The following is a 13067-nucleotide window of genomic DNA, read 5'->3' as shown; positions in this document are numbered from 1 at the left end:
TGAGATGGCTGAGATGGGAAGAGGGGGTAGGAAAAGGAGAAGTTAAAATGCTACAAAGCTTACTGTTTCTTACTGAGATTTAGCCGTTTTTCCTGAATAAATACTCCCTGAATTGTTAAGTTTTTGTTTAATTTCCAGAGTTCTGAAAAGGTTGATTTTGAAAATTTGTTGCCACTGTTCTTGTTCTTATGGAGGATCAGATTTCCAGAGGTCCTTACTCCACCATTTCAAAATGCTTCCATTACTCTTCCCTTTTACTTCTCTAGATTTTTTTATTTGGCATGCTTAAACTGAGAGATGGTTACAGTTGTTGAGGGACCATGATTCCAAGCACTTTTAGAAAATCTTCACTTTAATTAGAGATGTAGAGATAACTACATTGTACTTTAAGTATCTTTATTAGGGAAATAAGAAAACATAGTTTTCCCCATGAGTCACTTAAAGATTGAACATTAGATTCAGCAACATATTCTTTTATAATGTCTTGAAAAATTAAGTAATTAGGCTCTGCCCCAATCAAGATGGCAGAGTAAGATGTTTCAAGGCTCTGTCTCCCCAAAGAAGCTTTGAACGATCAGCAAGAACTAGCAGAAATATCCTTCTCAAAGCTCTAGAAAACAGTTAAAAAAACTGCAATCACAGGGCGAGCACTGAATCAAGAAAAAGGCAACTTAAAAGCAACAGGACTTCATTGCACCCTGGCTGGCCCCTCTCCACCCCTCCCCAGCTAGGTGCTGAACTGGCTCCTGCTCCTCTAGTCTCTCCACCAGAGGGAGCAGAAGAACCCTCTAGAACTACTGGAAGCATGTATGTTTGGCCCAGTCTGTCTGGTGGTGGCCTAAGGAACTCACTGTCCTAGAACCTGTCCTGAATGTAGAAGGCAGCACACGGAGCTCTCCTACAGGAGAGCATTCAAGTTGTGCTGCCTGGGATAAGGAATTGCTGGCTGTAGGACATGCAGTACAGTGTGAGGACACTGTTTCCTAGAAAAAAGGGGACATTCTTATCCACAGAAATGGGGGAATTCCTGGGCCAAATGCAGATGCCCAAGACAAGAGGCATGCCCAGAAAGGATCAGAGAGGCCCCTATGCTTTGGCACAGAGCTATTCTCTAAATGCATCGTATAGACAAACTCTGAAGAGGAGCACTCACACAGGTCAAAATGCAAAGACTAGAAAAGGTTTTTTTCTTTTTTTGCTTCTTTTTCTTTCTTTTTTTTTTGTTAGCACCTGGCATTCAAGGAAAGCTCTTTCATAACATTAACCGGATACAAGCATTAAGGAACAGATGCTTCAGAGTCTAAATTCCAGCAGTAATACATTGAGATACTTAAAATGTCCAGATTTCAACAAAAGGTTATGAAATACAAACAGGAAGCAACTGCCCAGGCAAAGGGGATAAATAAAGTATTTGAAACCATCAATGAGAAGGATCAGACCTGGGACATCTCAGATGAAGACTTTAACTATGCTCAAAGAAAACATGGACAGAGAACTAAAGGAAATCAGGAAAAATGACAGATGAACACAAAGAAGATATCAACAGAGATGAAAATTATGAGAAGGAACCAAACATAGCTGAACACCACAGTAACAAAAATTAAAAATTCCCCATGGGGGTTCAACAGCAAATTGGAGCAGGCAGAAGAAAAAAATCAATGAACTTGAAGATAAGACAAATGAAATCATCCTGTCTGAGGAACAGAAAGGAGAAAGAAGGAAGAAAAGCAACCAGAGCCTGAGGAACCTGTGAGACATCATCAAGTGTACCAATATATGCACTGTGGGAATCCTAGGAGAAGAAACAAAGAAAGGAACAGAAAGAATATTCAAAGAAATAATGGCTGAATACTTCCCAAATTTACTGAAAGAAATGAATATATACATCCAAGATGCTCAAAAACTCCCAACAGGATAAACTCAAATAGACCCATGCCTATTACAGCATATTATAATCAGGCTGTCGAATGCCAAAGATAAGGAGAGAATTCTGAAAGCCACAAGAGAAGCAATGTGTTATATACAAGGGAGCCTCAACAAAATTACATATTGATTTTTTCACTGGAAACCACGAGGCAAGAAGGCAGTGGGAAGATACATTTAAAGCGCCGAAAACAAAAAACTGCCCACCAAGAATATTACATCTGTCAAAACTGTCTTTCAAAAATGAAGGAAGGATTAAGACATCTCCCGATAAACAAAAGCTGAGGGACTTTGTCACCACTAGACTGGCTTTACAAGACATGCTAAAAGGAGTTCTGAAGGCTGAAAGGAAAGTACACTAGACAACTGACTTAAGCCACATGAAATAAAGATCTCCGGTAAAGATAATGACATGGGTAAATATAAAAATTGGTGCTACTGTATTGGTTTGTAACTCTACTTTTTACTTCCTACAGGATCTAAAAGACAATAGCACAAAATGTAATGACAGATCAGTGGTTTTAGACTCAGAGTGTATAACATGCAATGTCTGAAAAGAACTACATAAAGGCCAGAGGGTATAGGAATACAGTGTGTGTATATTATTGAAGTCAAGTTGGTATCAAAGTAAACAGATTGTTATAGCTTTAGGATATTAAATTTAAGCCCCATGGTAACTACAAAGAAAATACCCGAGAATGCAAACTTACAGTTTGCAGTCTTATTGACATAAGACACTGCTCACAGAGGGTTCAGTAGACTTTAATACTGTTCCTAGGGTGTGGCCTGTACCTCAGAAGGAAGACATGTAGAACAAGCTAAATTATAGCTATAAATCTTTTTCGGAGCAAGCCTCTGATACCCTGTGGCTACCATAACATTATTTATCAAAAGTGGAGATAGGACCTGTGATAGTTAAGTTCATGTGTCAACTTGGCCAGGTGATAGGTGATAGTACCCAGCTGCAATTGGCTGGATTTAATCCAATTAATCAGTTGAAGACTTACAAGTGAGACAGATAGAGGACCTTCACTTCTTCTTTGGCTGCCCAGCGAAGTGTTTCCTGAGGAGTTCATTGAAGTTGCCGGTTCGTTTCCTAAGGAGTTCCTCGGACATCTTCCTTGGAGTTGACAGTTTGCTGACTGCTCTACGGAATTTGGACTTGTGCATACCCACAGTTGCATGAGTCACTTTTATAGTCACAGACACCTCTCATTGATTCTGTTTCCCTAGAGAACCCTAACTAATACAACCTGGTACCGAGAGTGGGGTGACCGAAACCTTCATTCCTGAAGTTTCTTGGCCATTGGTAGTCCTGCCTGGATTGGGTTGTTGCAGTTTTCCATTGACTTTAATCACAGGGCATGGTAGTACTAAGAGACACCCTAGGGGATCTCCTGTATTCCAGGAAAACTCTTCTTTTCTTCCATTGTGTAGTTGCAGTGCTATTTCCCCTTAATAGTCAGGATCAATCACCCCAGCCAGTACAGTAATCCCCGTCCTTGCTTGTTGATTCAGAGGCATAAGAAGACCAAAGTGGCCAGGTGGCAGTCTTAACTTCCAGTTTGTAAAAACACATTCATCATTTCTGCTCAAGGTCTCATCAGAAGTATCTTTAGAGTCCCTATTTCTGCAAACAGTCTCTTCAAAGCAGTTTAGGCCTTTTCTATCGAGCTCCTCACAATTCTTCCAGACTCTTCCCCATTTAAAAAGCCGCTCCAATATGTTTGGTATTTGCAAACTCAGCAGCAAAAGCACCCCACTCCTGGTACCAAAATCTGTTTTAGTTTGCTAATGCTGCCGGAATGCAAAACACCAGAGACGAATTGGCTGTTATAAAAGGGGGTTTATTTGGATACACAGTTACAGTCTTAAGGCCATAAAGTGTCCAAGATAACACATCAGCAATCGGGTACCTTCACTGAAGGATGGCCAATGGCGTCCGGAAAACCTCTGTTAGCTGGGAAGTCACGTGGCTGGCGTCGGCTCCAAAGTTCTGGTTTCAAAATGGCTTTCTGCCAGGACGTTCCTCTCTAGGCTGCAGTTCCTCAAAAATGTCACTCTTAGTTGCACTTGGGATATTGGTCCTCGCTCAGCTTCCCTGGAGCAAGAGTCTCCTTTCGATGGCCGTCTTCAAACTGTCTCTCATCTGCAGCTCCTGTGCTTTCTTCAGTGTCCCTCTTGGCTGTAGCGCCTCTTCAAAATGTCACTCACAGCTGCACTGAGTTCCTTCTGTTTGTCAGCCCATTTATATGGCTCCAGTGATCAAGGCCCTGAATGGGTGGGGCCACGCCTCCATGGAAATATCTCATAAGAGTTATCACCTACAGTTGGGTGGGGCACATTTCCATGCAAACAACCAAAGGATTCCAATCTAATCAACATGGTATGTCTGCCCACACAAGATTACATCAAAGAATATGGCTTTTTCTGGGGGACATAATACATTCAAACCGGCACAGGATCCATTATTAAATTAAAATTAGTTTGTATATTCTAACAGTCTAATTCATGTTTATTTCCATAAAATATCCTAAGGCAAAATGACTTTTAACAAAGCCATCGTTTCAAAAAATGCACTTGTATGCTTAAAAAACAAAACAAAAAAACCTACATGGAAGGGAAATTCAAACAAGTCCTCAAATAGTTAAAGATTGAAAAGAATTAAAACTCTCAACTGGCAACTTTTTTGTGGGAAATAGAAATTTCTTTAGTAATCCTGGTTACTAAATTCTTTCATGAATGGGTACAGTTCTCAGTATCTAAACTTGTTGTCAGAAGATCTTCTGTATTACTACAGAGATCACTTACAATGACAAAGCCACTTAAAAAAATAGGTATGTCGAAACTCTTAAACATCCAAATAGAGTAGAATGAAAGAAGAGCTGAAATCATTGGGTTTAAAAATAATTAAGGGTGGGGCAGGGAGAATGCGGAGTTAATGCCTAATGGGTACAGAATTTCTGTTTAGGAGATGGGTAAGTCTTGGTAATGGATGGTGGTGATGGTAGCAGGACATTGTGAATGCAATTAACACCACTGAATTGTAAACCTGAAAGTGGATAAAATGGGAACATTTTGTTGCAGATATGTAATCAGCATAAAAATGAAAACATAAAAGCAGAAATTTACCCGTAAGATTTTTGAGAAACAGGAAAATCTATTTTAAAAATTCTGAAAGGCATAATTAAAATAAAGACAAAAATAAAGTATCAGTAAAATGAATCCAATTTGATAATGTCAGAATGAGATTAAGAATATAATCATATTTTAGAAATTTTTCCATGGGGAAATAGGGAAGTCAAAAGTCTTCAGCTATTCAGAAATAGAAAATGTTAATTAAATTGCTACAATGAGATTTTAAATATACGTTTATGTATTCATAATAACAACAGTAGGTCTTCAGTAAGTTTAGGAGTATTTCGAGCAACAAATTTTGTGAAAAGAGTACTATGTTCTAAAGTTCTAGAGACTCCCAGAAAGGAATTGTTAAAGTCTGAAGTCTTGGACTGTACCACTTCTCTGCATTAACAGTAAATTTCTTAGGTCCTTAAACAATCAAGATCAACACATGATTAATCTCATCTGGTAGATAGGCCCTCTCAGTCTATGGCATATTTTATATGAAGGTGAAACTGTGTACTTACAGTATCAAGGATTTCTTTGGTATGAGCTGCCGACAAGCAAAACCTGGCTCTGGACTCAATAATCGGGGTAGCAGGAAATCCCACCACAACCACACCAATGTTCCGCTTCAGCATCTCCCGTCCAAAGGCCCTTCAAAGGAAAAACAAGGAAAAGAAACCAGAGAGAGTTATAAAGCACACAGTACCAGGTTCTTGCTGTCTTGAAAGATTTAAATTCTTTGGTGATACAGGCACTGAAGGCTTCTATTCAAGTTAATTGACAGTTCACAAAGACTCCTTTTATTCAATTCTAACATGTTCTTCTCCCAAATAATTTCCTTCACAAAGAGAATAAATATATAGTTAGCAGAGACTAACTATTAATAGGTTGGCCTAAAGAGATATGTAACTGAAGACTTTAAAGGTGCCCCTGATACGTAACAGTGGCTCAGAGGCTTCCCAATCAACTTAAGTTTAAAACCTGGTCATGACATGATAGACTTGGCAGTTTAAAACATTCTTAAGATTATGAGGACACACAGGATCTGATGTAACACGGACATCTTTCTGCTGACAGAATGACCAACTGGCATTACTAGTCCTCTGGTCCAGACATTTCTCTGATCAACATGGGACCAAGGCTGCCTTCTGAATTCAGGGTTTCCTCTTTGGTGTTTGTCACAGGCTACCTAATTTCATGGCTGCAGCTGATTAACTAGACTATACAATTCTTGGTTAAATCTCTGCCTCAAGCCAAATTGGTTGAATATGACCTTATTCCACATCTGCATCTTGTCTAAATAACACCATTCTAACTTTCATATAAATTTTATGTATTAGATTATGTGGTTCCTTGTCTTTTCTTCTTGTTGATTTATCTTATTCCTTGTTTACTTTTCCCTTAAGCTGTTCACAGAATTTCTTTGAGAATTAAAAATACTGAACATTTAGCATTACGTTATTCCAGCCTTTACAAGGAGCTCTCTCCTAGAGAGCTCCCAACTTCTCCAGTACCAATAAGTCTTCTTCAATATACCTTCTTTATGTCAAGGATGAGCTTGAGCACACTATGTCTTCAGCACAAGCTTCCAAATATCTAGTGTTTATTTCAGTTCTAGGGCTTCGTGTTTTCACCCTTTATAAGGATTACTTAATTACAGTGTACACATCAGTCCCCCTGTGCATTCTCTAAAGAAAGGGTTCTAGACTGAGTCCTCCAGATCTGATAACTCTGCAAGTTTATTTATGATCATTCCATAATGTGCTTTGGTTTGTTCCCGCCATCCCTTCTGAAGGCCACTGACCATATGACTTCTTGTCAAAAACTGAACCTATTGTTTTTCCTCATATAGCACCTTTTTCCCCTTTACTATCTTTGGGACCACCATACTTTCAGGTTCCTCGATTTAATTTTCCTTCTTATTCACTTCAATAAACATTTACTGAGTGTCCTGAGAACCAGGGCTTTGTTGGGCATTGGGAATTCAGGGATGAATAAAAATATTTATATCCTTGATAAGTTTAATCAAACCCGAGGAAAAATCCTTATTCAATTTTATACTGAAAATCCAGCTCAAAACTCATCCATTCCAAAAAGGTGTGCCTTTTTACTAAGTCTATACTAAGCAGATCACTCCTTTATTCTGCATCTTTCATGCAATTTTGTATGTAATTATATTTGTTAACATCTGCTCTTCAAATGTCTTCTGGTTTCATCATACATCTATTCTTCTCAAACACATTCAAAGCTATTCCTGGCAAGGCTTTCCATTATATGTGCCTTGAACAACCAAAGAAGCTAGTACAATCTGCACACCTGATAAATTTCCATTCATATACCCTGATATAACCTTCTTGATCTCATAGCTGCCCCTCCCTTTTGGCCAATGCACTCCAGCTTCACTGATCTGTTATCCTTTCATCAGCCAAGCATGTTCCTGTGTTTTGGCCTTCATGTACTTCTTTCCCCAGATGACTAGCTCTCTCACTTCCTTCTAGTCTTTTCTCAAATGTCATCTTCCCTTCCCAATGAGGTCTACCCTGACAACTTTATTTAATTTTGTTCTTGGCCTGCCCACAGGGTACTATCAATCCCCTTTAACCTGTTCTAATTTTTTCTACAGCACTTAACACCTCCTAATATACTACATAATTTACTTATTTATTACATTTGTGTGACTCTTGCCCCACTGGAACATAAGCCCAAGCCCCGAAACAGTGCATATGGAATACACTCAAATATTTGTTTATTGCAAGAATAAGTTAAGAAATTCTGCAATTTTGAATCCACTATTTAATCTATGACATAGTGAGGCAAACGAAGCTTAACACAATAAGACACTTTTCCCTAACAAAATACACAGGCCCTAGTCTCATACCAGAGCTCCCTTAATTCTAGCAATAGCCCAACTGATAGTCTGCAACAAAACGTACCCAATTTTGGCTGGCATGTAAAGCATCAAAGGCACTACTGGAGAATCTTCATTCCCATAGATGATGAAGCCCATCTCTTTCAGGCGTCTCCTGAAATACCGGGTGTTTTCAGCTAATTGCTGCACACACTCTTTGCCTAGAAAACAATGGGCAGGAAAAAAACAAAACAATACTAAGAAATAGGAGAGGAAGAAAAAGAGAGCAATCTCCTCTATCTCCATTCTGTCTAATCAGGACTATGGTTTATTTCTTACTTTCCAACACAAAATGTGTATGCATAGTAAATAACAATAAATATAAATTATTAAATCATTATTGGTTTTGAGACTCGAAGACCCAAATTGGAATCACAACAGCTATCTTGCTTTGTATTCTGTCATACTAGGTGTTGACAGCAGGTTTTATAGTAACAGAAAATAAAGTTTACTGACTAGTATTTCCATAGCACATTAGCATCCTCAAACATTTTCACTCATATTACCTCATTTAGCACTCTACACATACCTTTACAGTAGGTGGGATATTAATTATTATTATTATTGTCCTCATTTTACAGATTAGGATTCTCACAGAGGGGATAACTTGACTACGGTCACAGAGAAGTGGCACCGCTGAGACTAGAATCTAGTTTCCTAATCAGTATTTGTTCCAACTAACTGGGCTGTGAATACCTGTATACATAAGACCAGAGATAAAGTCATTTGCAGCCCCAATTTTTCCCTTTAAGAGTTTCATTTTCTATTACTATGTCCTTAAAATTCCTACTAGATAGCAATAGCCTATCTATAATAATGTGGAATCGTAATTTTAATCCTACTTTGTTCATCCTCCCTAAACCACAAATGGATTAAAACATACATTTCTCTAATTGCTAATTGCCTACTTGACCTACCATCATGGTAGGTTAATCTGTGAGCACATGAATAAATAATTGTTCTGTTATGCAAAGCAAGGCAACACATTCCAAAGATCAGCTCACCAAGAGCTAAGAACTATTTTATGGTTTTCTCAACCATGAACACACATGAATAAGAAAAGGTTACAGTCATTTTCTCACATATTAGAAATTCACATTTAAAAAAATCCCAACATCATACACTTCAAAAGACAAATTACTTGATCAGAAAAACAAATGGCTAACAAATTTCCTTAGAACTAGAATATAAGCATAGCCATCATTGATGGGAAGCCATTCTAGATAACTTTGCTACATTTTATGTAGGTAATTTCAAGTCAAACAGAGAACATCCCTACATCTTACAAAGAACAAAGCAGATACTAAAGTGTGTTATATTTAAGCATGGTGAGGACTGATGAGTCAAGTACCCCAATTTTTCCCTAGAAATATCAATACATGCTAACTCTACATTTAGAAGAGAAGACTTCCATTTCCAGTCATGATAGAGTACCAGGGACCAGATTTACCTTCCTGCTATGAGCAGCAAACTGGAGAACATATGAAAAAAAAAACAACCGGGTTCAGACAGTGGACCACAAGCAACACAGGACAGTGCTGCTGGACAGAAGGGAAATAAGAGGTGAGTGTTAAGACTGCCTTCTTACTGCCTAGAGGCACTGTAGCACAGAGAGGGGGAAACCAGCCTCTTGAGTTGAGACCATAGACTGGAGTTGGAGAGGCTAAAGTGGTTAGAATTTGTTGGCAGTGTATAGGATAGGAAGGAGATGCAGAGAGAAAGCCCTAGAGATCTGCAAGGGGTCACCTTGAGCCTGTGAGTACTGATCTACACATGTATAAGAATAAACTATCAGGGGCAGAGGAAAGATCTACTGAAAAACAGTAGACCAAACAATTCCCAGCACTCACAAGGAATTGGGAATGGTTTGTATCTTCACCTGCCAGAATGGAAAGACCCTGTAATACAAGGGGCGTCTGATAAAGTCCTCAGAAGGGTATCTATAGTAGTAGAGCTAAATTAGCCCTAGACTAAAGGCTACTCTGGACCCACCCTAACAAAGTTTAAGAAAGGTAGAGAAAAACACAAACAGGATGAAAGGAAATATATAAAAAAGAATAAATTACCGATACATGCCATTATGTGATTAATCTCAGAATGAAAGAACAGGGACACAGAACCCTATATATGGTATGAATTCACTTACATGAAATTCTAAAAAATACAAAATTATAGCAACAGAAAGAGAATTAGTAATCACCAAATTGTGGGTAGGGGACTGACAGCAAAGGGGCATGAGGGAATTTTGGGGGTGATGAAAATATTTTATACTTTGATCGTGGTGATTCTTATACAACTGTATATATTTGCAAAACTTATGGAATTATACAATTAACCTAGTGAATTTTATTGTATGTAAAGGATATCTCATTAAAGCTGGTTAAAAAACGTGAGCAACACAATTGGATATTATTGTATATTATGTTTTTTATGTACTGACTTGATTATCATTTACAACTCATCTTGTTTCTTATTTCTTTGTCCACGTATCACAAACCTAATAGCCTCTGTTAAAAAAAAAAAAAAGGTTCATTTCATGGACATCAAGAAAAATTACGAAGGAAAACAAGAAATGTCAGAGATTTAGACTTTACTTTCCCATTGCATAGCCATATCATTCTAAATAAGCTTCCTTCAATGGAATGAGGTGGAAATCTCAGCTCCACCATTCATCACCATATGTTCCTAGAAAAAATACACCTAAAATAACATTCATATACATAACCTGAAAATATTGGAAACATGCACTAAAATCTCCAATTTATATATTTTTGTTATCACTGAGAGATATTCCATTTAAGGATATACTAAAATTTATCTATTAACCTGTTGAGGGACAAAGTTGAGATTATCAGTCTTCACTTTGGCAGCCATAAAGTTCACATTAAAAAGAACTGTCTCGGGGGGACGGGATCGCACCGGGCTGGCGGCGGCGGGAGGGGGCGGCGCTGCTGGTCAGCGGTCGCGGGGGACCCGGCGGGCTCGGCAGCCTTGGGGCGCCCCGCGGAGCTGAGCCGCGGTCCCCAGTGCAGGCAGCCAGCCAAGCTGTTCGAGAGGCAAATGAAGATAAGACAATGTCCGCCAACCTAAATTACCTTTCCTTGGGAAGTCTGGTTCTAACAATGCGTTATTCTAGGACTTTAAAAGGGAAGGGACCTCGTTATCTATCTTCTACTGCAGTGGTTATTGCCGAACTTTTGAAGATAATGGACTGCATTTTACTAGTCTACAAAGACAGCAAACACTACGTGGTCTTAAGAGTACTGAATCGAGTACTACATGATGAAATTCTTAATAAACCCATGGAAACGCTTAAACTTGCTATTCCATCAGGGATATATACTCTTCAGAATAATTTACTCCATGTGGCACTGTCAAATCTAGATGCAGCTACTTATCAGGTCACGTATCAGTTGAAAATTCTTACAACGGCATTATTTTCTGTGTCTGTGCTTGGTAAAAAATTAGGTTTGTACCAGTGGTTGTCCCTAGTAATTCTGATGACAGGAGTTGCTTTTGTTCAGTGGCCTTCAGATTCACAAGAACTTGATTCTAGGAAACTCTCAGTTGGCTCTCAATTTGTAGGACTCATGGCAGTTATTACAGCGTGTTTTTCAAGTGGCTTTGCTGGAGTTTACTTTGAGAAAATTTTAAAAGAAACCAAGCAATCAGTGTGGATAAGAAACATTCAGCTTGGTTTCTTTGAGAGTATATTTGGATTAATGGGTGTATACGTTTATGATGGAGAATTGGTATCAAAGAATGGATTTTTTCAGGGATGTAATCGACTGACCTGGATAGTAGTTGTTCTTCAGGCACTTGGAGGACTTGTAATAGCTGCTGTTATTAAGTATGCAGATAATATTTTACAAGTATTTGCAATTTCATTATCCATAATATTATCAACACTGATATCCTATTTTTGGCTACAAGATTTTGTGCCAACCAGTGTCTTTTTCCTTGGAGCCATCCTTGTAATAACAGTTACTTTCCTATATGGTTATGATCCTAAACCTATAGGAAATCCCACTAAAGCATAGCAGTTTACTATCTTAAACTGGTTTTTCAAGATGGTGCACTAGAAATCTCAACATTAATCCTGCACAGAGGACTTCATACAGATTATGTGAAGATATGCTGAATCTGATTATATTGTTCAGATGGCTTGAAATTATAAAAGTTAAAGGAAAAAAACATGTGTGTGTGTGTGTATATATATATATATATATATATATATATATATATATATATATATATAAAACCTATTGTATCTAGAAATTAAAACTTGGAAGTATTTCCAGGGGTTAGAATACTTTAATTAGAGAAAAGTCAAAATCTGAGTTTAAAAAGATTTTACGTTTTTGATTGCTGCAGAAATGTCCTATGCACTCTTTGCAAAAGCACACAAATGTCAGATATCAATTTTTGCAAATCAGATAAATTTAATCTTATTTAATGTTTTATCTTACTCTTCTTGTACAGATATATCAAATCACACAGAATATTCAAAGTCTGAAAACTGTAATTACACATAAAGCTTTGAAGAATTAGAAGTATACATGATTTGAAAAAACATTTTCACGTTATCTAAGATTTTTATATCTATACAAAAGATCACTAAACAAAGGATTGCTAAATGTTATTTGTTAAATTACATAAAAATTGATAAAGTAACATTCTAGTTTAACTTAGAGAATAAAATTCATATTTAAATTTAATGTAGAGAGATACAAACATCTATTTGTCTATATATGTTTTAAGACCTTCTAGTGCTTCAAACCACTGAAAGCAATTCAGTTGCTCCTGTGCTAGATAGGAGCCAATGACTTCTACACTAATGGAATTTTGACCTTAATCTCCTAATTGTATTTTTTTCCTATAAATCAGATAAATCCTTAACATTAAATTAAATTTGTATATGTATTAATTTCCATTAAAGTTTTAAAATATAACTTAAAGGACTAAATGCTCACTTAATGATTTAAAATAAAATTTTTGTTATCTATAAAATCTCTATTTGGAGAATTTTGGAGTATTAAGCACATACTGTACACAAGTAGGACATTTTTAAATGAAAATTTGGCTCATTGATCTCTAAAAACTTCCTTTA

The 13067-nt window shown here is 37.4% G+C and overlaps 2 protein-coding genes across 2 annotated transcripts in view; one reads left to right on the top strand and one right to left on the bottom strand.

Annotated features, from left to right (window-relative positions):
- The window catches only part of SPTLC2 (serine palmitoyltransferase long chain base subunit 2), a 201709-nt gene that overhangs the window by 14655 nt on the left and 173987 nt on the right, over window positions 1–13067 (bottom strand). Inside the window, exons 10-11 of the mRNA XM_037832187.1 lie at window positions 7983–8118; window positions 5571–5700 (exon numbers count right to left, since the gene is read on the bottom strand). Coding sequence (XP_037688115.1) covers window positions 5571–5700; window positions 7983–8118 — 266 coding nt within the window. The remainder of the gene's footprint in view (window positions 1–5570; window positions 5701–7982; window positions 8119–13067) is intronic.
- On the top strand, window positions 11020–12116 carry LOC119531200 (UDP-N-acetylglucosamine transporter-like). The gene has a single exon (XM_037832188.1). It carries the CDS (start codon window positions 11032–11034, stop codon window positions 11995–11997), a length of 966 nt encoding a protein of 321 aa, XP_037688116.1. The 5' UTR covers window positions 11020–11031; the 3' UTR covers window positions 11998–12116.

Source organism: Choloepus didactylus, chromosome 4 (genome assembly GCF_015220235.1).
Source record: "Choloepus didactylus isolate mChoDid1 chromosome 4, mChoDid1.pri, whole genome shotgun sequence".
Classification (NCBI taxonomy): Eukaryota; Metazoa; Chordata; class Mammalia; order Pilosa; family Megalonychidae; genus Choloepus; species Choloepus didactylus.
This window is presented reverse-complemented; position numbering and strand designations above follow the sequence as displayed.

Excerpts from the sequence above, each read along its gene's own strand:
- LOC119531200 (XM_037832188.1), top strand. The coding sequence starts at position 11,032 with ATGTCCGCCAACCTAAATTACCTTTCCTTGGGAAGTCTGGTTCTAACA.